The sequence below is a fragment of the Entelurus aequoreus genome, linkage group LG01 (assembly GCF_033978785.1).
Source record: "Entelurus aequoreus isolate RoL-2023_Sb linkage group LG01, RoL_Eaeq_v1.1, whole genome shotgun sequence".
Taxonomy (NCBI): Eukaryota; Metazoa; Chordata; class Actinopteri; order Syngnathiformes; family Syngnathidae; genus Entelurus; species Entelurus aequoreus.
In genome coordinates this window covers 38,206,494-38,234,113 of record NC_084731.1, presented here as the reverse complement: position 1 = coordinate 38,234,113, position 27,620 = coordinate 38,206,494, and the positions used below count along the sequence as shown (strand labels likewise).

The 27,620-nt window shown below is 39.7% G+C and overlaps 1 protein-coding gene across 3 annotated transcripts in view; it reads left to right on the top strand.

Moving 5' to 3' along the window:
* Positions 1–433: 433 nt before the first annotated feature.
* Positions 434–27,620, top strand: part of cacna2d2a (calcium channel, voltage-dependent, alpha 2/delta subunit 2a) — a 567,930-nt gene continuing 540,743 nt past the window's right edge. For all 3 annotated transcript variants that reach the window (XM_062049868.1, XM_062049860.1, XM_062049852.1), the window contains exons 1-2: positions 434–808; positions 9,339–9,420. In XM_062049868.1, coding sequence (XP_061905852.1) covers positions 693–808; positions 9,339–9,420 — 198 coding nt within the window. In that variant the 5' untranslated portion in view covers positions 434–692. The remainder of the gene's footprint in view (positions 809–9,338; positions 9,421–27,620) is intronic.

Sequence of the window (27,620 nt, the reverse complement as noted above, 5' to 3'; positions counted from 1 at the left end):
GCAATATCGCGAAATGATCAAGTATGACACATAGAATAGATCTGCTATCCCCGTTTAAATAAAAAAAATTCATTTCAGTAGGCCTTTAAGGTTGGCAAGTATGTTGCTATGTTTTATCTAAAGCACCCTGTCATTCATTAATTGACATTTACGCTTCTTAGGGCAAAGCGGTTTGCTGGGCCATATATGCACAGCGCAAGATCTACCACATTTTTCCTCCCAATCCGCCCCTAATTTGCAGTTACGTTTCAAATTTTTATTTACACAATATGCTGTAACGATGCACGTGTTCCGGACGTGAAGATTCCAGCCGCGTCACTTGTATCTTACTTTGAAAATAAAGGACAGGATGTAGTATACTCGCTGTTATTGGCGGGCTTGACTCTGTAAGGGGACGCTAACGAGAGAGAGAGAGAGAAGAGAGAGAGCAGGAGAGAGAGGGAGGGAGGACAGTGCAAATAGTGCACATCAGCAGGCGTCGGAGCATCTTCCTCATCCTCATCTCCACCGAGCGCGTCTCGGCGTGACATTGTCAACGGAAGCTGGGGGAAGTCGTCGGCGCATTCATCCTACCTCCCGGCGCGCACTTTTTTTTTTTAGTCTTAGCCCCGCTGCGTGGGAGACCGTCCCGTCCTCTCGGCAAACCTTCGGCTCATTTATCCCCCGGTTGGCTTGAATATTTCATTGGAAAAATGGCGGTCTGCGCTCAGTTGTACGGCGTATTGTGCCTCTTCAGCGTCCCGACGGTGCTTCTCATGTGCGTGTGCACGCCGACTGCCGGGACGCACCTCTTCCCGCAGCACTACACGTAAGTAGTCCGTGGTATTTGCGGTGATGAAGGCAGGAAATAGGACAGGTGGCCCCGGGAAGTGCGTGATGTTCACCCGCGCAACTTCCGTCTCTGATGCTGCATTATATATAAAACACATCCATAATGTTGCCTGGCAGTCTTACTCTTCATAAGAACCTCCAAATAAAACAACAGTCTAAATGATATCAGAATAGGAATCAGAAATACTTTAAAAATCCCAGAGGGGAAATTAAGATTGGTGTTTTATTCTGGTCTGTGAAGTAGAATTGACCAACTTTAAGGTACAGTTTTTTGTTAACAAACATTTTGCAGCACTTTGACATTCTTCACCTGCTTGATAAACCCTCAGGGTCAGAGCGTCAAACTATTTCCACAATCTTTGCTCTCTCCCCACCTGATGCACCTCCTCCTCCCGGTAGGACAACTCCTGCATCCTCTCTGATGATGAAGGTGACTTTGAACGCAACATCACTGGAGATGAAACTAGCATTTTTTGCGCCCCAAAAGGGGAATTCTTCTTTTTTTTGATTGAGTTGGGGGAAAACAATCGGACTGTTTACTAATTGGGGTGGTAATTGTAACCCATGATAATAAATAAATTAAATGATAAATGGGTTGTACTTGTATAGCGCTTTTCTACCTTCAAGGTACTCAAAGCGCTTTGACAGTATTTCCACATTTACCCATTCACACACACATTCACACACTGATGGCGGGAGCTGCCATGCAAGGCGCTACCAAGACGTCTTTTGAAGTCACCCAGTGGGCCAGTTTACCTGATTCAAAGTGTGTGTGTGAGCTGGGTGCGGTGACCTTACACCAGGTGTTACCGGATTGGAGGACATGTCTGGCACAAATTGTACAATATTTTACGCGTCGTTTGGACAGATTCACCCCTAATATGCAAATGATTAATGTTCCCGCTCATCATACTCTTGTCAATTGAAGCATGTTTCCTCCCATACTGACTCCTTTAGTCGTGCTGTTGTTGGTGTGTTTATTCTAATAAGGATTCCGAGGGTGTCCCGATCAACATTTTTGGCCTCTGATCCGATGCAATACTTTGACAATAGATTAAAGAAGTCAGAATAACACATTAATATAAAGCTAATCTAATTCAATGCAGGATTTGTTGTGACTGTTGTAAAAAAGTCAATCAGATGATAGATTAAATGTGTGGTATTGAATGCTACACACATTTTTTTTTAAACATTAACCATATTAGAAATCTACAATTATTACAAAACTCAGCTGTCTTCTTCAGGGTCAACTTCAAAGTGCTATTATTAGTTTGTAGATTTCCTAATGGCCTAGCGCCTTCCCATCTGTCTGACCTGCTTTTACCATATCAACCCCCCGCGGATCTTGAGGTCTTCTGGCACCGGCCTTTTATCTTTACCAAAGCAAAGACCCACGGTGAGGCGGCATTTAGCCAACATGGCGCCCACCTGTGGAACAGCCTGTCAGAGAGCCCTGTGGAACAGACTGCAGAGACGGTAAACATTTAAAAAAAAAAAAAAAGGTTAAAGACACCTTTTTATTTAGACTTTTACTGATCATGTTAAACTCTTCTTAGGTTCTTAATTTTTATTGTTATTTTAGATGTTTTGTATTGCTATTATTACTACTATTATTCTCTTAATGATATATTTTTATTCATTTATTAATGTGATGTATTTTATTTTTGCATATATTTTAAAATATGTGTTATACTATTTTTAGATGGGGTTAATTTCAGTTATTCTCCAGCGCAGACGCTTCAGTGCGATGCCATGTTTTGTTATTGTCAATGCCTGGGTTGCATATGACGTCACATCTGCTTTTACTTCTTTGTGGCTTAATTCGCACGATGGTCAAGCAGTTTGAGCGTATCATTAAAACAAGTGAGAGTGAGTGTAAAGTTGGAGCAGACATTTGCTGTGGTGCTGCTGCTCTGTTTTGGGATGTTCCAGTCATTCAAATGAAGAGATAGGAAAGAGCTTTCATAGAGTCCCGAAAGAAGTCGTTCGTAAAAGTAATAAAGTCAGGGAAAAAACTAAAGTGCATCAGAATCGCTTTCATTATCTTGTGGAATTCAATCAGACCATGCTTGTGTCTGCAGCGATCACTTTGTAAAATGTTTCTTTGAACATTTCGTTTGTTTGAGAAACTTTCTGTGTGGCAATCGAGTTTGTTTTCTTTTTTGTTAAAATTGTTTGCGAGCAGAAGTAAACATAAAAAAAGGATCAGCGATCGCATCAATTTGTGTTCTTTTGTGGTTGCTATGACTAACTATAACTTCAAAGGCCTGGTTAAGTTCAGTTCACCATATTTCATTGTCAATTTTCATAACAGCAAATAATAGCAGTTGTTGTTGTGCAGGAAAGCAAAGTGCTTTATTTGACACGGATGACAACATAACGACTTTGGGGATATTCATTAGCATCAAGAAAATATCCTTAATAGTATTTATAAACTAGATGAATAAATCTCTTGTAGGTTAAACAGCATATACTGAATCTTGATATTGCTAGTAAACATTGCTGTACAACAGGGACATCTGTATCTAAATGAGACTAAATATGAACTTCACAGCATAAAAACAACTGCAGAAATGAATTGTAGATGAGACTAATATTTGTAGCAGGAAATCAACTGCAAACAGTATTTTTCTCAATAGCGTCAAGATCATAGCAGCACGGCACTTGTTGTGTCAATCAAATACGTTGCTTACCGATGCACAAATAAATCCACTTTTGTTTTTCACAGATTAATGCCTAATTTGTAGACCCCTCAGATGTAAAGACATGATGTGCCTAAAAATATTTTTTGTTTTATTCTGGTGAGTGTCGAAGAAAGTTAGGTTGAAATTTGAGTGGGCCCCGGGCCCCTCCGTACTGGAAAAGCTCGACCCCGAAGTCAAAAAGGTTAAGAACGTGTTTGAGTTTAGTTTAGCAACCTGCATAATATTAATTTTAGTGTGGCTAAGGCTGCACAATTAATCACAATCATTGTTTTGGCTGCCACGATTAAATGATCAGCGATTCACTTTTTGTTTATTTAACATGGACTTTAATCAACATCTCTGTAAAAGTACCATAATTAGTCAAAATACTATTTTTCATTTGTTGTTCCTAAACAGATCTTAAAATTGTCTATCCAAAAGGCAGTAAAACAATTATACAGTGAACAATGCAATCCACAATGATATTAACATTTAAAAACTAGGCTATGCTGCATATCAATCTTTGTTTCATTGTGGCGTCTAACTCAGTGTAGATTAAAGACCGCACTGCTGTTCTTAGACGACGACAGGTGTGGAGGCCTGCACAACACGCCTTGGAGTCGCACTAGCAGGACTAACAGCTAGCCATTGTGCTTGATAGTCTGAAGACACTTTTCAATCGAGTGCCAACATTTCTCACCGGTGTTCTGGCGGGATGTGCCCCCCATTGGAACGCATACACCCCCTGTATCTGCGCATGTGTATGAGTCCAGGGAATGCGGAAATGTAAAATGCATTAAAGGACTCTAGCGCTAGTACAATCGTTACACTAAATACCACTACATTTTTGTATTTTGTCATTTAATATACGCATTTCACATTATAAACTATTAAATGTATGATTAGGCCATTTGATGACGTGCGGGCCACCTGCGGAACGTGACTATTTTTAGATTTCTTTCAAAAATGGATAGAGCTATAGGCATCATTTAATGAGAAAAGGCTGACATGCCTTTTTTTTTTTTAATGTATGATAACGTTTATTTAACCTTTTTATTAAAGTACTTCTTTACTCATTATATGATGATGTAATGGTCACATGCCCCCAACACGGCAAATATGTTGGCTACCTTACCTGACATAATGAATAGTTGTGATTAGTAATTGTCATTTCAATATAACGCTGATTATTATTTTGTATAATTCAAATTGTGCCGCCCTAGATATGACTTACTCGCCTTCATATACCCCGTTTACACTGCGCACCAAATCTGTTTTTTTCCCCTAAAGTGACACAGATCTGATTTTTTTTGTCAGTTAAAATGCTCCAATAAGCTTAAATTTTATCTTTTTGCGTCAGATTCAGGCCAAATCAGGAGGTGGTCCAAGTCAGATTGGAGTCTGATCTTTTCAAATTTGACTTCAGGCTAAACGCAATGCGACCTGAATGCGACTTGTACAGTACTTTTCGTCAGCTTTGGGCGAGCTATGTCATTCGTGTACACAAAGGAAGACGCAGCCCGCCAACGGAGGTGGATACTTCATCACAACATCCGGTTTTGTTAAGCAAAATCTTTCTCGACGGCCAAATTTTCGGTGTATTCTCAATCAATGTAATATAAAATATATATTTAGATTCTGAAGAAATAGCGATTGTTGAAGGACCGGAATTGACGCGTTGGCATATTTGATTGTCACACACACACTAGGTGTGGTGAAATTTGTCCTCTGCATTTGACCCGTCCCCTTGTTCACCCTCTGGGAGGTGAGGGGAGCAGTGAGCAGCAGTGGTGGCCGTGCTCGGGAATCATTTTTGGAGATTTAACCCCCAATTCCAACCCTTGATGCTGAGTGCCAAGTAGGGAGGTAATGGGTCCCATTTTTATAGTCTTAGGTATGATTTTACGTGCATTGCCCAAGTTGTTTACGTAATTGAGTTGAAAAATAATGGTAACATAGATACGCGCTGATGTCCAGGTTGCCTCTACTTAACTGCCATAAAAAGATTAGAACACTCTCAAAATATTACACTATATATATATATCCATTCATACATTATATTACTTACATTTATTTTCACATAAAATAACACTCATTTTTAAAAGGTGTGGCGACTTTTATTTTATTTTGTGGTAGTATTAGAGACTTCCTTGTTCACTTACGGAATTCGGTCAAATTTCTTTGTTTTCACTTTATCGAACTGCCCATGCAAGTGATTTCGAGGCCACATTGGGGCCTGTGCGCGTTTACACTGGAGTCTGATAAAGATCATATTTTGCTTGCAGCGTAAACAGTCATTTAGAAAAAATCTGATTTAGAAAAAATCCTGTTTGGGCCACTTTCACCTGTAGTTTAAACCAAGTCATGATGTCCTGGTACTCCAGACAAAGCATGCTGTGACTTGGCCAGTCTGATTTCTCCGACTTGTTCAATTCAGTACACGGTCTCGTCTCTCTTGTCTGCGGTAGAAATCTGACATTTAAAAGTGACATTTGTCTCACCGTAATCGGTCTTATTACTGCGTTGTCTTGCTGGGAGGAAAAGGTTGACACTAGTTGACTAGCAAGTTTATTCATCTGATAGCAGCGTTTCTCCACAACAATATTTGTGTCATTTTGGCTCCTAGGTTGCCTGCTGCTTTTTAAATCATCTGGCAAGCATCTCAATCCGTGAAGTCATTTCTTACTTGCTGCGAGAGACACTCTGCATTTGATCTCTTAATTCCACATTTGGCCTCCGTTTGATGGAGATGGGCTCCCTGCTAGGGGTGCGATTCTGTCCCACCCAAGCAGTTTTTTTGCGGAGTTGGTGATCAGAGCCATACTGACCAGATATGTGAATACACCGCAGGAGGCGGGGCTGGTGCCGATGGCTAATCTGTGCACTAGGAGATAAGAAGGTGAAGGGATCAGTGGTGTGGCACCAACCACATACATACTAGGAGAACTTTATGAAAAACACACCAAACCCAACCAAAAAATGTGTCACAAAACCAAAATAAGATCCCATTTTGTGAACCGTTCCACCCCTACCAGAACAACTACAGTGTTCTATTGTCTTCAGGCCAAGCGTAGCAGCATGAGAAATATAAAGAAAGCCTAGTCTCATGACATCCAAGTCCAGCTTTAATGGTCTTTAAAGGGCAAGGTTTACGCGGATGCCTAGAGGATGTTAACTTTCCAAAGTGTTTTAAACATTATACTCCACCCTTTACGGCTTTTAGCACTCTATGACATATACTGCGTCCACACACACAGATTAGCTTTGTGTCTTGAAAGCGATTTGAATGTCTAACGTTTGCTATCATTAAATGTATATACTATCAGAACAACACCATGGCTGCAAATTGTTAGTTGCTTCTCCTGGACTGCTTTTGTGTATGTGCACGCGCTCCCTGCCTGTACGTGTTTTTTTGTGATTGATTGACACTTTTATTAGTAGATTGCACAGTACAGTACATATTCCGTACAATTGACCACTAAATGGTAACACCCGAATACGTTTTTCAACTTGTTTAAGTCGGGGTCCACGTAAATCAATCATGGTAATGTATGAGACAACGGTGAGAGAAACCGCCAAACTAATTCGATGGCCGATGAGCATTTTTTTATTCAACAGAATTAGTAATTGTGACAAACATAGACATTTAAAAACCACGAATGGTAACCATATCACGATGGCCCATGGTTGCTGTTGGCTTGATCCCAGAATGCGGAGAAGGTAAGCAAGCAATGTGCAGGCAGAAGGTCAGTTAAATAGGTATCACGTTCTAGAAGAATGACACAGGTTTAGCCGAAACTCCGAAATCAATAAAACCTTGTGACATCAGGAACGAGTGAGAGGAATAGCACTCAGTCAGAAGCAGGGGTAAAGTCACCGCAGAACAAAGAAGGGGAACAAAAGAATGAGCGCAAGACAGGAAGAAACAATAAACAAAGAAACAACATGTATTTATTGAATTGATGGAAATGTACAGTAACTTTGAGCAAGTTACAAATTGCCCCCAAATACTGTTAAAGGTGAGCAAACAACTAAATAGTTCAGTTCGGTTTCAGTTTATTTGGAACATGCATACGATACAATGTAATTCATCACATATCCCCAGTTGTTTCATTACAGCATGTCCGAAAAGGAGTAGGAAGAAGCAGAGCTTATTTAATCCTACCCCTTTTCATACCATAGCAATTTGATCCAATTTCCTTGTTCTCTGTAACAGTGAGCAAATAAACAATAAATAAATGATATACCATAGTAAGCAAGCAAATATTAAATACATAAATAATCTTTGTCTCAATTAAAAAAAAAAAAAAAAGGGTTTAAGATGTTCATTATAATTATTGTTCTGTGCACTTTGTGAACACTTGTAGTTTGAACAGTCTCTTAAACTGAATCATATTGGTTCTTTGTTTGACTTTGGTTAATCCATTCCATAATTTAATTCCACATACAGATATGCTAAAGGTTTTAAGTGTTGTACGAGCATACAAATGTTTTAAATTAGATTTTCCTCTAAGGTTATATTTCTCCTCTTTTGTTGAGAAGAATTGTTGTACATTCTTTGGTAACAGGTTATAGTTTGCTTTGTACATACTTTTAGCTGTTTGCAAATGCACCAAATCGTTGAATTTTAATATGTTTGATTTAATAAATAAAGTGTTTGTATGTTCTCTATATCCAACATTATGTCTTATTCCTAATTTATCTTTTTTGTAACACCGTTAATGAATGAAGCGCACATTTGTAGTTGTTTCCCCATATTTCTACACAATAACTGAGATATGGTAACATTAGCGAGCAGTAAAGAATATGATGTGATTTTTGGTCTAAAACATGTTTAGCTTTATTCATTATTGACGGGTTTCTTGCCACTTTATGTTGTATATGTTTTACATGAGATTTCCAATTCATTTTATCATCCATTATTACACCCAAAAATGTGTTTTCTTTTACCCTTTCAATATCTACGCTGTCTATATATATTTGTGTTTGACTTTCTCTTTTACTCTTACCAAATAGCATTATTTTAGTTTTACTGAGATATAGGTGAATGTCTTAGAGAGAAACTTTGAGGTGCTGGAGAATGTTGCAATAAATGCTAACAAACATCATGTATGGCAGGATTTAGACTATCAACTGGATGCGTTTCACGTTATAGGCGATGCACATATGAAACATTTCTGAAGTTTTGGGGCATCTGTTATACAATCCATACACTAATAGATACGTCTTTAATTTTGAACATAATGCCTATTTGGTTGATTGATTGTTCACATAGCGTTTTTGGTGCAATATTAAAAGTACGGTGTTGAGACAATCATTCAAAAAATGATTGCGTGGAACTGTTTCTGACTGCTTGTTGCTAGGCAGATTGCATTATTCTCCTGAACAAAAAGCAGAGAGGCATAAGAACACAGAAACTAACTCAAAAAACAAACCACTGGAAATGAAACTCTCAAAAACACCTTTTGTCTATTAAGCATTAGGTCTTCTCGAAAAAAGAAAATATCCGCTGTGGCTGTAGGCAACCACTTTCAACGCCAAAAGATGACATTAGCTGCCAGGGTTTAGCATTCAGCAGATTTTTCTACCTCTGCATGCGTTTTAAAATGTCAGCTGCACTCCTCAGAACGCCATATTGCAAGAAATAGCGCACCAACGTCATGTGCTGCACCTGCCACCGTTGTTTGGTCCTGAAGCAGACGCGCTTTGGCTCAAATTCATCCGTCTACATCCTCGCTTACCTACAACAAGAAAGAAGAAAAGTAAACAAGTGTGATCATGTGAGTTGATGCAAATTGAAAATGTCTCGTCTTCCTTTTCCAGAATGATTCACTGGGCTGGGCGCATCGAGAAGGAGCTGGAAAAAGTTCTGCAGCACGTCACCGGAACTCAGCAAATGAGATCGGTGAGTAAAGCTTAGTCAATGATGACCTTTTATGAACATACTTTTTTATCACCTGAGTGATATGAAATAGAACCTGTTTGATTTGAGTCAATATGGCTTCCTCACTGCACGAGGCAGCATGTAACATGTGGCAGATGGCTGAGGCGGGTCGTGCTTGACACTGGTTTAACATGTGCCGTCTTCACACGTTTGCTGAAACGCACCCTGAGATAAAAGCTTTGTTATTGCCGGCGAGTGTGCGTCATCCGGCTGGTGGCGTCCTGAACTTGGGCCGTAGCACAGCGAGGGAGGGAGTTGACAGAAGTAAAAGGTTAATGGACATTACTGGATGTCAGTGCAAGATAATGTTCAATGTCACCAAACACTCACGACAGCTTGTCTGCATCGGCACTACATTTATTTATGTGTTACACAAACGTACGTCTTGCTGTATGTGTGCATCACTGGAAAAATGCCCCCAAGAATTTATTAAGATTAAAGATTAAAGTACCAATGATTGTCACACACACACTAGATGTGGTGAAATTTGTCCTCTGCATTTGACCCATCCCCTTGGGGAGCAGTGGGCAGCAGCGGCGCCGCGCCCGGGAATCATTTTGGTGATTTAACCCCCAACTCCAACCCTTGATGCTGAGTGCCAAGCAGGGAGGAAATGGGTCCCATTTTTATAGTCTTTGGTGAATCATTAGGAAACATTGACAACACTTACTATTAGGGATGGGGCGGTTTATGAAAAAACCCAAAAAACCTGTGTGTTGTTCTAATCATGGGTGGTGTAAACCAGTGTTGGGCCGCGAATGCCCCCTAGAGGCCACCAAAAAATATCTGTTTCTCCGTTTGTCCGTTTGGGCCTCAGCAGTACACTTTTCCACCACTTGTGGCAGTGATAACAATATCAAACAAAAAGAAGAAGTCTGGAGCTAAAGTTATAGAAAAGTTTCTTAAGTGCAAAAATTATGACTAAGGTGATGAAGTTGTATTTTTTTTCTGCACTTTAATTTTTATTGACAGTTTAGTTAAACATATATCCATTCATCCATTTTCTACCGCTTTTCCCGTTCGGGGTCGCGGGGGGGTGCTGGAGCCTATCTCAGCTGCATTCGGGTGGAAGGCGGGGTACACTCTGGACAAGTCGCCATCTCATCACAGGGCTAACACAGATAGACAACATTCACACTCACATTCACACACTAGGGCCAATTTAGTGTTGCCAATCAACCTATCCCCATGTGCATGTTTTTGGAGGTGGGAGGAAGCCGGAGTACCCGGAGGGAACCCACACAGTCACGGGGGAGAACGTTCAAACTCCACACAGAAAGATCCCGAGCCCAGGATCGAACACAGGACCTTATATGTTAATATTATTTATTATTAAGTTAGTCAGAATTTATTTTAGCACTATGTGATTGTATGTGGATTTATTTTCTGTCAGTTTTTATGAGTCTCTTCTTTTGCGGTATTTGATCAGTATTTATTTTTGTAATCAGTCTGACCTAAGCCTTGATGATAATCTTTGTGATTAACTCATGCTTTCATATTATATATTTGACAAGAGTTATCCTGTTAAACTGTAAGTAGGTCAGGTCGTTTTGCTTTTGCTCTATTCACTATTATTTATCAGCCTTGCACATATTAGTTAAGTTAAAGTTAAAGTCCCAACGGTAGTCACACACACACTAGGTGTAGTGAAATTACTCTCTGCATTTGACTCATCCCCATGTTCAACCCCTAGGAGGTGAGGGGAGCAGTGAGCAGCAGCGGTGGCCGCGCTCGTGAATCATTTTGGTGATTTAACCCCCAATTCCAACCCTTAATGCTGAGTGCCAAGTAGGGAGGCAATGGGTCCCATTTTATAGTCTTTGGTATGACTCGGCCGGGGTTAGAACTCACGACCTTCTGGTCTCAGGACGGACACTCTAACTAGGCCACTGAGCAGTTATTTAAGTACCGTAATTTCCGGACTATAAGCCGCACCTGACTATAAGCCGCACCAGCTAAATTTAGGGGAAAATACAGATTGCTCCATATATAAGCCGCACCCGACTATAAGCCGCAGGGTTTTGATGTGTAATCACCGTAGTATATAGGGGTTCCTGCTACCACGGAGGGGATTGTCGGGACAGAGATGACTGTTTGGGAACGCAAAGCGTCCCATTTATTAACAATAAATCTTTCAATCATTCAATCAAACTTTCACATCTTTGACATGGCGAACAGCATTCGTGCAGAGTACAAATAATACAACGGTGCAAAGTAATACAAAGTGCTTGCCTGTGCGTTATCAAAATAACCAGCCTACCGGTATATGAAAAGTCAGTCTTTAATCATTGTGTCATCGTCTTCCTCCTGCGTACTAAAACCACCGAAATCCTCTTTGTCTGTGTCGGAAAAGAACAGGCTGTAAATAAGCCGCACCCTTGTATAAGCCGCAGGGACCAGAACGAGGGGAAAAAGTAGCGGCTTATAGTCCGGAAATTACGGTACTTGTTTATGTTTTTAGTTAATCGTTAATATTTATTCTTTACCTTGAACAAGAGAGTCAAATTCCTTGTGTGTTTAACATACTTAGCCAATAAAGCTGATTTTGATTCTGACTATAAAATCAAGAGTAATATTATTAATTCAGTCTTAATATTTGAGTGGGCCCTGGGCCCCTCTGTAGTGGAAATGCAGGGCCCCCGAGGTCAAAAATGTTAAGAACGCCCGGCGAAATCGATACTCAAGTCTGCAAGTGTTTGAACCACTCGCTCGTTAAGGCAGCTGGCGAACCACAGCCTGCATTAGTACTGCAGATTTACTTCATTGTAAAGTACTGCAAGACTTGCAAAGCAATAATTCGCGAGCACAATCAACATTTTAAAGTGGTGTATAAATCTGCTCGATGGTGGCAACTTAAGATACAGTATTACTTTGGGATACGAATGCCCCATCTTACGAGTTTTTCAGGATACAAGCTGTTTCTAGGCTGATTGTTATGCTCTAGATTGCAAGTATAATTTGGGGTTACAAGCCTCCCCGCCACTAGTTGGCGTAGTGAATGTCACAGTGAACCCTGTGAGATCCGGACAAAACATCCGAACTCTGTTTTTCCAAAGCATGGGAAGGCAGGAAGTGAGTGTGAAGGATAATGCTAAGAAGAAGTGATATTCATTGAAATAAGGAAAGAAATCATAAAAAAATGACAAAGTGGAGCTAGCTAACTTGGTGAAGCAGTTAGAGTGTAGCACTGCCAGTCTGCACCATACTGAAGCAGAATGAGTCGATAACACCAACCAAGGACGTTAAAATAATATATAGATGGTGGACAATTATCCATGAAAATATGGAGAAGCTGCTATTAGTGTGTTTGACGGAGAAGCAGCGAGAAGGAGATACCTTAGAAGGTACAGTAAATACTGTGCATTATTATTAGAATACCTCAAACTATGGTACTTGTTTGTACTACATTATATTGTATTGATTTTATTCACTATTTATTATCTAGGGCAAAGGCATGTTATATATTAAAATTGTAATGATTTGGGGTAAGGCTGAAACGATGCGTCGACGTAGTCGACGTCATCGGTTACGTAAATACGTCGACGCCATTTTTGTGCGTCGACGCGTCGCATATTTACGTCACACTACCGTCATGGCGAAGCGCAAAGCAGACGATCAAATCAGACGATGCGAGCGGTGCGAGCGAGGGGGAAAAATCACGCCAAAAGTCGTCAAAAGTGTGGAAGTATTTCAATACACAGCCTAATAATGTTGTTGAATGCACACTGTGTCGAGCGTAAATGGCCTATCATAGCAGCACAACGGCTATGAACGAACATTTGAAAAGAAAACCATCAACCATCAACTAGTCAATCGTCCGCGTGAGCATACCTTGTCATCATTACACAAAAACATGAATGTGTCATTTGTATCTGCTAGGGGTGTAACGGTACGTGTTTTGTATTGAACCGTTTCAGTACGGGGCTTTCGGTTCGGTACGGGGGTGTACCGAACGAGTTTCTAAGCTAAAGCTAACTTTAGCTGCTAAAGTCTTAACAAGCTGCTTCGCTCCTGCCTCTGTCTCAGCACGCAGCATTGTCCCACCCACAGAACCATCTGATTGGTACACACGCAGCATTGTCCCACCCACACAACCATCTGATTGGTACACACGAAGCATTATCAGCCAATCAGCAGTGCGTATTCAGAGCGCATGTAGTCAGCGCTTCAGCGTGGAGCAGATAGGTGTTTAGCAGGTGAGCATCAGGCAGCGGACTCTCCCCAAATGATAATAAACACCTCCCAGTCAACTACTAGTAACATCACTATGAGCCCGTTGACCTTCTAGAAACGTAAACTGCAGCTCAGCTCACTCGCAGTCCTGGCTTGAGGTGAAGGCTAATTACCTCTCAGTTCCAGCCACATCGACCCCTTCTGAGCGCCTATTTTCAGCTGCTGGGAATATTGTAAACAAGAAAAGAAGCAGAGCATGTAGACATGCTAACCTTTCTTCATTACAACTGTTAGTCACTCACTGGAATGAGTAGAATTGGTTATTGTGTACTGTGTTGGACTGGATGTTTATTTTGCACATTTTAAAAGCAATACTTAATGTTTACAGTGCTCCAGAATATTTAGATTGGCACTTTTTTGTATTGGATGTTTATCTTTATTTTTGCACATTTTAGCAAATAAGCAATACTTTCACTTTTGTTGAAATGTTTACACTGTTGTTACAGAATATTTCGTTTTACACTTTTTTGTATTGGATGTTTATCTTTATTTTTGCACATTTTAAAGCAAAATAAGCAATACTTTTACTTTTGAAATGCTTATACTATTGCAGAATATTAAGATTTGCACTGGATGTTGACTTTTATATTTGCACATTAAAAAGCAAATAAGCTACTTTTAATTTTGTTAAAGGTTAAAAGTTTTAAATGTTTACATTGTTACAGAATATTTAGTCATGTTGTTGTCAATGTTGACTGATTGGCCATACTTCTTTTTTTTTGTAAATAAAAGCCATGCCTTTCGAAAAAACTGGCCTACATTTATTTTTTCATCTTCATTTTGAATAAAAAAATAATCGGTAAAAGGAAAAATAATCTATAGATTAATCGAGAAAAATAATCTATAGATTAACCGATTAATCGAAAAAATAATCTATAGATTAATTGATAGAAAAATAATCGTTAGCTGCAGCCTTAATTTGGGGGCTACAGCACCGATGGAATTGATATTAATTCATTTCAAGGGCCGACACTGTTTTGCAGGATGAGTTTTTTTTCGAGGTACGAACTGTGTCACAGAACTAATTAAACTCGTATTCCGAGGTACCGATGGTACTGCCAACTGGTGAAGGTAAAAAACACTATATCAGGAGGTTGCCCACAGCCACAGCTGTTACCTTCAATATGTATTTTATCAAAATTGATGCTAATTACAGACACCAGCGATTTTAATTTTTAATATAAAGTTCATGTGTTTTGATGTTTTTGCCAGCCAAAGAGAGAAATGTACGCGTGTACATTGTGTACTGCTGTGACAGCGACACAAAGTTAAACGTGGATTTAGTTTCATTTACCCGACAAGTGTCTAAGCGACACAAAGTTAAAAGTGGATTTAGTTTAATTTACCCTGTGTTAAAGATTTTTCTCAGTGGGCTCAGCTCAATGAGTCACGGCTGGTAATGTCTTTTGTTGAGTGTACATATGGTGATGTGTGTGTGTGTGTGCGTGTACACGTGCACGGCGCATGTGTCAAGGCATTTATCATGGCTTCGAACAGGAGTCGTCACAGGGTGTGCTAAATGGCCCAGCGTGCTTAGAAAAGCCATTTTCTAAATGGATGCCTCCTCGCTATACGTGTGTGTGATAGAAATCCCGCCAGGCCACAGTGGCTGCTAACAAGATCGCTTCCCTGTTGTTCCCTTTTCTCCTTTTCACCTGCAGACAACATCGTGTTGATTGTGTGCTAATTGTGACTTGACTTTCTGACGTGGGGAGAAAACGCGTGTTTAGATTCCGCCCAGACATCAATATCAAAAATCATCAAAGTGGTTTTTTATCATTACCAGCATTTAACAGCACGGTTGTAGTTTGCACTGCTTTGAACTCTTTTGATATTTGATAATAATAATCATTTACTTGATGTATTCCCTTTGGGGGCGGTTTGTGTTTACACTCTGTTGTTGATCTTTTTATGTACTCCAGTACGCACGCACACATTTAAACACACCCACAGCATGACATGTACTAGATGAGGGGAACGCTACCGGTGTGGGCTCTGCCACAGTGTAACGCCCCTCAAAATTCTGATTTTAGATGCCTTGCTCAAGAGAGCATCTATATTAGAAGACATCTCTTCTGCTTGATGGAATAGTGTATCTAATTTGGTATAGTGTATACAATTTTGGTACCCTGTATTAATTTTGGTATAGTGTATCTATATTTGGTACAGTGTATTTAATTTTAGCAATCATTTTTGCTAAATTGTATTTAATTTTGGTAAAACAAAATTCTAAAGTGTAATTAATTTAGGTAAAAAAAAGAAATTGGTTAAGTGTATTTAATTTGGGTTAAGTGTTTTCATTTTTTTAATAGTGTGTTTACATTTGTTATATTGGTTAAATTTTGGTAAAACAATGGTTATTCTATTTAATTTTGGTATAGTGTAATCATTTGGTAACATTTCTGGTATAGTGTATACATTTTGGTGTGTATCTATCTATCTATCTATCTATCTATCTATCTATCTATCTATCTATCTATCTATCTATCTATCTATCTATCTATCTATCTATCTATCTATCTATCTATCTATCTATCTATCTATCTATCTATCTATCTATCTATCTATCTATCTATCTATCTATCTATCTATCTATCTATCTATATCCATTTTTTACCACTTGTCCCTTTCTGTGTGGAGTTTGCATGTTCTCCCCGTGACTGCGTGGGTTCCCTCCGGGTACTCCGGCTTCCTCCCACCTCCAAAGACATGCACCTGGGGATAGGTTGATTGGCAACACTAAATTGGCCTTAGTGTGTGAATGTGAGTGTGAATGTTGTCTGTCTGTCTGTGTTGGCCCTGTGATGAGGTGGCGACTTGTCCAGGGTGTACCCCGCCTACCGCCCGAATGCAGCTGAGATAGGGTCCTGCATCCCCCGCGACCCCAAAAGGGACAAGCGGTAGAAAATGGATGGATAGATGGAGGGCAGCACGGTGGAACAGGGGTTAGTGCATGTGCCTCACAAAACAAAGGTCCTGAGTAGTCCTGAGTTCAATCCCGGGCTCTGGATCTTTCTGTGTGGAGTTTGCATGTTCTCCCCGTGACTGTGTGGGTTCCCTCCGGGTACTCCGGGTTCCTCCCATCGCCAAAAACATGCACCTGGGGATAGGTTGATTGGCAACACTAAAGTGGCCCTAGTGTGTGAATGTGAGTGTGAATGTTGTCTGTCTATCTACAGTATGTTGGCCCTGTGATGAGGTGGCAACTTGTCCAGGGTGTACCCCGCCTTCCGCCCGAATGCAGCTGAGATAGGCTCAATCGTCCCCCCCGCGACCCCAAAAGGGACAAGCGGTAGAAGATGGATGGATGGATATATATATAATTTTGTTAAAAAAAATCGTTCAGTGTGTTTATCATTGGTATAGTGCAGGGGCGTCCAAAGTGCGGCCTACGGGCCAGATATAGCCTGCAGCTAATTTTTTATTGGCCCTTGGCAGATTGTAAAAAAAATTATGAATTCATTATTACCAAGACTTGTCCAGGGTGTGCCCTGCCTTCTGTCCGAGTGCAGCTGGGATAGGCTCCAGCCACCCTGGGAGGGACAAGCAAGAGAAAATGGATGCATGGCATTATTGTCAAGATGTTAATAATGCTCTCAAACTATACATTTATAAGTGTTTGAATTTGGATTAATCATGATTAAATAACTAGTATTACTAATATTACAGAGTTGCTTGCATGATTTCAATTAGCTTAAACATTTCAATTCAATTACAGAAGACCCCAATACTTGGTCACAAATGCTATTTTATTTTTGACAGCCCTAGTTATTAGATTACACACATTTTCACCTATAACACAAAGCTAATATGGTTAGGTAAGCTTAGCATATATTGACGTACATTGGTTTGCTTTTAGCATTTTTTGTGTACAAAATGTATTAAAGTGTCCCCGGCATCTTTCGATTTTACCTAACGTGGCCCCTCGCTGGAAAAAGTTTTGACACCCCTGGTATCATGTATTTAATGTTTTTGTATATTTGTATTTAATCTTGGTATAGTGTATTAATTTTCGGAAACATATTGGTATGGGTATAATTGTATTTCTCTTTTTGAACAGTTTATTTAATTTGGTATAATGTATTCATTTTGGTATATTGTATCATTTTTGGGATTGTGTATTTGATTTTGTTAAACGTATTTAATATTGGTGTAGTGTATTTACCTTTGGTATATTTGTATTTAATCTTGCTATAGGCTTTTGGTATGTGCATTCATTTGGTATAATATATTTAATTTTGTATAGTTTATTTAATTTGATATAGTGCATTAATTTTGGTATAATGTATACATTTTTGTATAGTGTATTTGATTTAGTTAAAAAAATTGGTTTAATGTATTTGTTATTGGTATCGTGTATTTAATTGTGGTATATTATATTTAATCTTGGTATAGTTATTCATTTTGGTAAATATTTTGGTATGTGTATTCATTTCGATATAATATATAACATTTTTGTATAGTTTATTTAATTTTGGTATAGTGTATTATTTTGGTATAACAATTTTTGGTAAAGTGTATTTGATTTTGGGAAAAACTAAATTGGTTTAGTGTATTAAATTTCAGTATATTGTATTAAATCTTGGTATAATGTAGTATGTTGTTAATTATGAATACCTCATGTTTGGTGGGAAAACAGAGCAGATCTACCCAAAGAGGAAGAGGAAGAAGCAGTGTGCCGAGGAGTGGAAGTTTAGAAGAGGATAGATGAAGAGCGTGGGCGACTGTTGCATGTAGGAAGAAGGGTTTGTAAAGGGGTCTGATGTGAAAAACCTTGACAATAAGATTAATGATTGTGTTTCTATTTGGTGTCATAGGCATGAAGATGATGCAATGATAAAGGAGATGCTTGACAAGCACTATGTTCTAAACGGGAGCACATGGATGCTGTTTATAGTCTTTTATCCTCCACGTTATTATTGTTTGATTTGCTACAGCGTGCAATGATGAGAGGCGGCATCGGACGCTGCCATTGTTTCCACATCCTCAGGCTTACTGCGAGCAGTTTTAATAGACACACGTGTGCACACGACACCCACGCATGATGTCATCTTTACATGGGTGCATTATTTGTGCAGAAAATGTACATCACAATTGTCAGAACATTTTACTGTTCTGTGTGATTGTGGATGATACATTTTACAACTGAAGGAAACGTTAACTTGTGTTAACTGTTAGGATCCCACATCAGCACAATTGCATGACAAAAATCTTTTCACCTACTACTTTTGAGAGAAGAGGCGGTTGAATGCTCGCTTTTCAAGTTGCATCTTTTCATGACAAGTTGTGGCAGCACGGGCGTGGCCAGGGGTGAAGTGGGGCGGTGTCAAAATGACGCCATTGTATAATTTGCATTATTGGCTATGACGCATGTCCATCCATTTTCTAACACTAGTGCCTCTCGTGCTGGAGCCTATCCCAGCTGCACCCGGGCGGAAGGCAGTGTACACCCTGGACAAGTGGCCATCTCATATTTATTTAAAAAAAAAGGCTAGAAAAATGTTAAACATATATTTAAAGACACATTTGTGTTATTAGTTATTAATATGTATTTTTCTTGTTACATATTTCCCCATTTGTCAATGGTTGCTGCTTATCTAATGACTTCAATGTAACACCTTGTACACCCCTGGTTTATTTACATGTTTTTGTACCCTCCCTGAATGTTGTAATTCAGTTTGGCGGATATGTAAAAACTTTAGGTTGTTTATGTTTAATCTGTACATTAAAGTTACTGTAAAACGAAGCACACAAAGGAAGGTACATTAATATATATGTGTATATATATGTGTGTATATATGTATATATATATATATATATATATATATATATATATATATATATATATATATATATATATATATATATATATATATATATATATATATATATATATATATATATGTATGTAAATATACATGTATATGTGTATATGTATATATAATATGTGTATATGTATATGTATATATGCGTATTTATATATATTATATGTATATATGTGTATATGTATTTATGTGTATATATTATGTGTATATATGTATATATGTGTGTATATTATATGTATATATATATGTATATATAAGTGTGTGTATATATATATATGTATATATGTGTGTGTTCACTGCTGACTTGAAATTAATGATGATCATCAAACATGTTCATATAATCGCCCGTCCTGTGGAACGACAGCTGCAGCAAATGAGCATCAAGGTGAAAGTTCTCATTCGATCCTGCATGCTGAGCATTTGTTAACCGCCTCTTTGCTGTGTGCATCGCTCAATGAGAGGGATGTACGACGTCAAAGTGACAAACTCCTCGCACGTAAAAACTCAACTCTGCCTGCGCAAGTGCAGACGTGGACTTTGTTTGCACTTGCGATGTGTTTCTCTGTTTCTTCACACACAGGACGTTGTTTTGGAAGTTAGGGGCAGACATTGAATAAACAACCCAGCAACTTGCCTCCTTTCTGATTGGTCATTTTAAACGCCTTTTGTCTCCTGGTCAGAACTGTTAGCATCTAACCCTTCTGAAAAAATATTGTCTATAGAGTTTAAAGTTTTTATGAAATAATTTACACTGAACAAAAATATAAACACAACACGTTTTGCTCCCATTTTTCATGAGCTGAACTCAAATATTTAAAATATATACACAAAAGACCTATTCCTCTCAAAAATGATTCACAAATCTGTCTAAATCTTTCTTAGTGAGCACATCTTTTCCCAAGATGATCCATCTCACCTCACAGGTGTGGCATATCAAGATGCTGATTAAACAGTATGATCATTGCACAGGTGTGCCTTTGGCTGCCCACAATAAAAGGCCACTCTGAAATGTGCAGTTTTGCTTTATTGGGAGTCTGGGGTGGTCAGAAAAGCAGTCAGTATCTGGTGTGACCACCACACACAGTGCAATACATCTCCTTCGCATAGAGTTGATCAGGGTGTTGCAACTTGGGGCTGTGCATTGCCATGCTGCAATATGAGGTGATAGTCTCGGGTGAATGGAGCAACAATGGGCCTCAAGATCTTGTCTCAGTATCTCTGTGCATTCAAAATGCCATCAATAAAATGCACTTGCGTTCGTTGTCCTTAACACACGCCTGCCCATACCATAACCCCACCCTACCATGGGTCACTCGATTCACAATCAGCAAACCGCTCTCCCATACGACGCCACACACATTGTCTGCCATCTGCCCAGAACAATTAAAAACCGGGATTCATCCGTGAAGGCAACACCTCTCCAACGTGCCAGACGCCATCGAATTTTCCCCACTCAATTGGTTACGACGACAAACTGCAGTCAGGTCGAGACTAAGGCTGAAACGACGCGTCGACGTAGTCGACGTCATCGGTTACGTAAATACGTCGACGCCGTTTTTGTGCGTCGACGCGTCGCATAATGACGTCACACTACCGTCATGGCGAAGCGCAAAGCAGACGATCAAAGAAGACGATGCGAGCGGTGCGAGCGAGGGGGGAAAAGCATGCCAAAAGTGGTCAAAAGTGTGGGAGTATTTCAATAAACGGCCTAATAATGTTGTTGTATGCACACTGTGTCGAGCGGAAATGGCCTATCATAGCAGCACAACGGCTATGAACGAACATTTGAAAGAAAAACATCAACTAGTCAATCGTCCGCGCGAGCATACGTTGTCATCATTACACAAAAACATGAATGTGTCATTTGTATCTGCTAGGGGTGTAACGGTACGTGTTTTGTATTGAACCGTTTCGGTACGGGGCTTTCGGTTCGGTACGGGGGTGTACCGAACGAGTTTCTAAGCTAAAGTCTTAGCAAGCTGCTTTGCTCCGTCTGCCTCTGTCTCAGCACGCAGCATTGTCCCACCCACACAACCATCTGATTGGTACACACGCAGCATTGTCCCACCCACACAACCATCTGATTGGTACACACGAAGCATTATCAGCCAATCAGCAGTGCGTATTCAGAGCGCATGTAGTCAGCGCTTCAGCGTCGAACAGATAGGTGTTTAGCAGGTGAGCATCAGGCAGCGGACTCTCCCCAAATGATAATAAACACCTCCCAGTCAACTACTAGTAACATCACTATGAGCCCGTTGACCTTCTAGAAACTTAAACTGCAGCTCAGCTCACTCGCAATCCTGGCTTGAGGTGAAGGCTAATTAGCTCTCAGTTCCAGCCACATCGACCCCTTCTGAGCGCCTATTTTCAGCTGCTGGGAATATTGTAAATAAGAAAAGAACCAAAGCAAGTAGACATGCTAACCTTTCTTCATTACAACTGTTAGACACTCACTGGAATGAGTAGAATTGGTTATTGTGTACTGTGTTGGACTGGATGTTTATTTTGCACATTTTAAAAGCAATACTTAATGTTTACAGTGCTCCAGAATATTTAGATTGGCACTTTTTTGTATTGGATGTTTATCTTTATTTTTGCACATTTTAGCAAATAAGCAATACTTTCACTTTTGTTGAAATGTTTACACTGTTGTTACAGAATATTTCGTTTTGCACTTTTTTGTATTGGATGTTTATCTTTATTTTTGCACATTTTAAAGCAAAATAAGCAATACTTTTACTTTTGAAATGCTTATACTATTGCAGAATATTAAGATTTGCACTGGATGTTGACTCTTATATATGCACATTAAAAAGCAAATAAGCTACTTTTAATTTTGTTAAATTTTAAAAGTTTTAAATGTTTACATTGTTACAGAATATTTAGTCATGTTGTTGTCAATGTTGACTGGGTGGCCATACTTCTTTTTTTTTGTAAATAAAAGCCATGCCTTTTGAAAAAACGGGCCTACATTTATTTTTTCATCTTCATTTTGAATAAAAAAATAATCGGTAAAAGGAAAAATAATCTATAGATTAATCGAAAAAAATAATCTATAGATTAACCGATTAATCGAAAAAATAATCTATAGATTAATCGAAAGAAAAATAATCGTTAGCTGCAGCCTTAGTCGAGACCCCCCCACAAGCATGCAGATGAGCTTAACTTAGACGGTTTCTCACAGTTTGTGCAGAAATTATTTGGTTATGCAAACCAATTGTTGCAGCAGCTGGCCAGGAACAATTTTTCAGTTGATTTTGGGTCGGTGGAAAAGAGTTTCTACTACTGCAGGGTTTGAATAGTTCTTTCGTTGTGATGCAGTTTTTTGAGCAATGTCCTTCTCGCCACATGCAAAAGCCTTTCCATCACTAATAACTCATAACCAATCATTGCAGCAGAAGCACTCCCTTTCTGTCGGCATAGTTTGGCTCTAAGCTCCACACTTACAACACCAAGACATGCCGGTTCTGAGTTTCTTAGCCGCTGTGTGCTCATTGTGCTTGTTCAGCTTCTATAACCAATGGTTCTTCCTCCGTATATTCAGGTTAAAAAATATTAGGTTGTGAATCCTCATTTGTCCAAAAATAGTCGTCTTCATCGTCTATTATGAAGTCTGCCATGGTTAGTACTACTGGTCGCACACACACACACGTTTGTTGACGGAAGTAAGAAGTACTTTGCTCTGAGCACTGAATTGAATGCACCCGGGAGAGAAGTTCCGATCATATTATGACCAAAATACGGTAAAAATTGTGCATATTACATAACGTGTCTGTTATTACATTATATATATACTTACATCATGTATATAAAAACGTTGATGGCAGTTTTTAAAGATGTTTTAAAGGGCTTTAAAGGCAACATAAGGGACAACCTTTAGCTGCAATGTTAGCCACAGCTTGAGAGTGTTTTTTTTATCTTTATAGAATCCTGAAAAAAGAGTGTGTTCTCGTTTCTCATAGAGATTGTGAATGATAGGCAAAATTACAAAAAAAGTTCAGTTCCCCTTTAAAGCACGTCCACATCACAGACATGCTGCCTCCGCGCCATACAATCCCGTGTGCATTGCTTTAGTCATCACAACATCCGGTTTCGGCAGTGCTGTTTCTGTGGTCAAAGTCTTTTTTATCAAAGTTGTGCATATACCCATTCCTATATTTTATCACTTTAATTTGTTTTCACGTAAAAAACCCTTGTTTTTAAGGTGTGGCGGCTTTTATTTTGCCGTGGCGGCGCGCCATGATCAATTACATGTAGCAGAAACCCTGGAGTCTGCATGTGAGCAAAAAGAGTCTGCATGCCCAAAATGAGTTGAAGAGTGCAGAAATGCCTTGCAGTGTATAGTTTTATGAGCGAGGTTTTCAGCACTGTTTTGATTCCATCGTGACGCACATCCATGTGATACACACACATACACTCACACACACACACACACACATGCCCACGCTCACACAACACACACACAGGTGGAAGCTCAGTGTGGCTAGTGTCCGCCCTGAGATCGGTAGATCGTGAGTTCAAACCCCGGCCGAGTCATACCAAAGACTATACAAATGGGACCCATTACCTCCCTGCTTGGCACTCAGCATCAAGGGTTGGAATTGGGGGTTAAATCACCAAAATGATTCCTGGGCCCGGCCACCGCTGCTGCTCACTGCTCCCCTCACCTCCCAGGGGGTGAACAAGGGGATGAGTCAAAGGCAGAGGTTAATTTCACCACACCTAGTGTGTGTGTGTGTGACAATCATTGGTACTTTAACTTTTTAACTTAAGTGGGGACATAGCCTTTCTGATTGTTAAGGATTCATGTTTAATTTCATAGACAATCACGACTCTTTGATGTGCAGACCTTCTCTGGTCATCTTGCTGGTTTGTCCATGACAAAAATGTTATGAACATTTGCTGTTTGTGTGCGTTGTCTTTCAGTGCATGAGGGAAAAGGTTGTGCACTGCTTTCAACACTATATGTATATATATGTGTCGGAATTAAAAGCCACCAAAGCAAACGCATTCATCTCTAAAGTGCACGCTTACATTTATTGACTATGCCTGACTCAAGAAAATTCCAGTAATCTTACTCAGGCGCTCACTACTAGATCACCCTCCTGCTTTCTTGCCATAACTCACCACTTCCTGCAATGCTCGATGTTAGACACTTCTCTTTTTCTATGCCGATCCATCAGACTGATGTGAGGTTTAGATGTTATTTGTCCCTTCATGACTCCTGTAAATCGTTTACATGACGGCCACCATGACCATCCTGCCTTTTAAAGGGTAGTATGGAGGAGTCAGGCCTCCTTTTAACGACTACTCATCGTCTCCCTGGATGTTACACAACAGCAACTTCTGAGTGCAAACGTCAGAGTCTTTGTGTACACGATAAACAGCTAGAAGGTAATTAATGTCTCAACTTACTGCTGGTTTGAGGTGGGAAAATGATGGATTCTCTGGTGCATCACAATTAATAAAACGGAGGCTTTTCAGAGGGTGAGATAACTCCTGGAAATTACTGGCTTAGAATGGCCAAAGGTAAATGAGATGTGTGTGTTCAAGTTAAAGGAAACGAAAACTACAAATAAAATGACCTCAAATATACTTAGAATACGAGGCATAATGATGCATTATATACATACAGCTAGCATAAATAGCCTGTTAGCATTGATTAGCTTGCAGTCATGCAGTGACCAAATATGTTTGATTAGCCCTCCACACAAGTCAATAACATCAACAAAGCTCACGGTTGATGGACAAATAGAGAAAAAGAAGGAGTGGCATAAAACATGTCTTTCTGTGGCAGCATCAAGGAAAGTTGTACATGTAAACAAACTACGGTGTGTTCAAGGACTTCCGAAATTAGTAGGACAAAATGGCGCGCGCCAAATACTCTCATGAAATCAAATCAAATCAACTTAAAGCGCATTTAAAATTTACCACAGGGGTAGCCAAAGTGCTGTACAATGGGCAGGTTAAAAGATAACACAAGAGAAACGAGGAAGCACAACACAACACAAACAGAGCATAATAAACAAAAATCAGTGAAGCATGTTTAATTTAAACAGTGGGATTTATAACAATTAGGAAGGTTTCTGTCATGTTTGTCCTCCTATAGAAGTTATATTAAAACAAAAACATTTTTTTTTTCCTCATCTTTTTCCTTTTTTATACATTTTTGAAAAAGCTGCAGGGAGCCACCAGGACGTCGCTAAAGTGCCGCTTGTGGCTTGAAAGCCGCGCGTTGCCGACCCCCGACCTAGATCTACACATGCTAACATGACACTAGCCCAAATGCAGCCAGAGAGGGAGACAGAGCCACTTTGTTAAAGCAAGCAACACTTGAATTTTTGAGTCAGCAACAGGTGACCAAGGCCGTTAATTGCCAGGTATGTTGTTGAAAACATTCTACCCCTGTCCACTGTGGAGTCTGAGTCATTCAGAGCTATCATTGATAACATATCAATGCGAGGAGGAAGGGGTCGGGTGTTTCCCCATGCCAAAATACTTCGTAGCCAGTGAATACGAAAAACTTGCCACTGAGCTTAAAAAGTAATTTGAGGAATGGTCGTACATTTTAACCGCAGCAGACATCTGGACTGCCAATAATATAAGTTTCATGGGTGTGACAGCACATTGGATCAATCCAAATAACATGGAAAGAGAGAAAGCAGCTCTTGCCTGCAGAAGTGAAGTGAAGTGAATTATATTTATATAGCGCTTTTCTCTAGTGACTCAAAGCGCTTTTACATAGTGAAACCCAATATCTAAGTTACATTCAAACCAGTGTGGGTGGGCACTGGTAAAAGTGCCTTGCCCAAGGACACAACGGCAGTGACTAGGATGGCGGAAGCGGGGATCGAACCTGCAACCCTCAAGTTGCTGGCACTGCCGCTTTACCAACTGAGCTATACCGCCCCAGACAGTTGACTTACCCTCGGGATCAATAAAGTATCTATCTATCTATCTATCTATCTATCTATCTATCTGTCTATCTATCTATCTATCTATCTATCTATCTATCTATCTATCTATCTATCTATCTATCTATCTATCTATCTATCTATCTATCTATCTATCTATCTATCTATCTATCTATCTATCTATCTATCTATCTATCTACTCATGGCGCCATTGCGGTTTAGCTTGACAATATACAGTTAACATATTGAGTAACACAAAAAATCCCAGCAACAGTGACTGAAAATGACTCTAATTTTGAGGTACCAGCCACTTAAGGAGAGGTATTCTGAAAACGATGAAGATGTAGCATTTACAGACATTAATGATGCTCTACACGGAACTGATGATAATGATGGTGATGTTGTGCGTCACACACACTCAACCTGATTTTTTGCACAGATATAGACAAGTGGCTGCTGTCAAAACCTGCAACAAAGGCTGTTAGCAGAAGTGCTACTGCCAAATGTACAGCCCTGTGGAACATGACTAGTCGATCAACTTTGGTCACTGAAACGGTTGATAAGTTGGTGTCAAAGAAGCTGTGTGTACCTTGTACAACACTATGGAATTCCTTCTACGATGCTTTGGCTCGAATCTGTGAAATATCCATAGTAGACCTAAACACCATCTCCTCTAAATTAGGACTGACAGCGATAACAGAAAGTGAACACCAGTTTTTAAAGGAGTACTGTACTGCGATGAAGTCCCTTGCAGTTACCTTGGATATACTACAGGGAGAAGACAACTGCTCTTATGGTACACTCCTACCAACGATGAGGCATTAATACTGAAAACAGAAGCCCTTACAAGTGGCCTGCAAATACAGAGGGACCTTCCTGACAACATTGTCATAGTAAGAACTTGAATATTATATTATTTATTATGGGAACATTTCTGTAGTATTTAAAATAATAAACTACTCCAGCTCAGTGGCCTTGTGGTTAGAGTGGGACTGAGACTGGGAGGTCATGAGTTCAAACCCCTGGCCGAGTCATACCAAAGACTACAAAAAATGGGACTCATTGCCTCCCTGCTTGGCACTCGGCATCAAGGGTTGGAATTGGGGGTTAAATCACCCAATGATTCCCGAGCGCGGCACACACTGCTGCTCACTGCTCCCCTCTCCTCCCAGGAGGTGAAAATGGG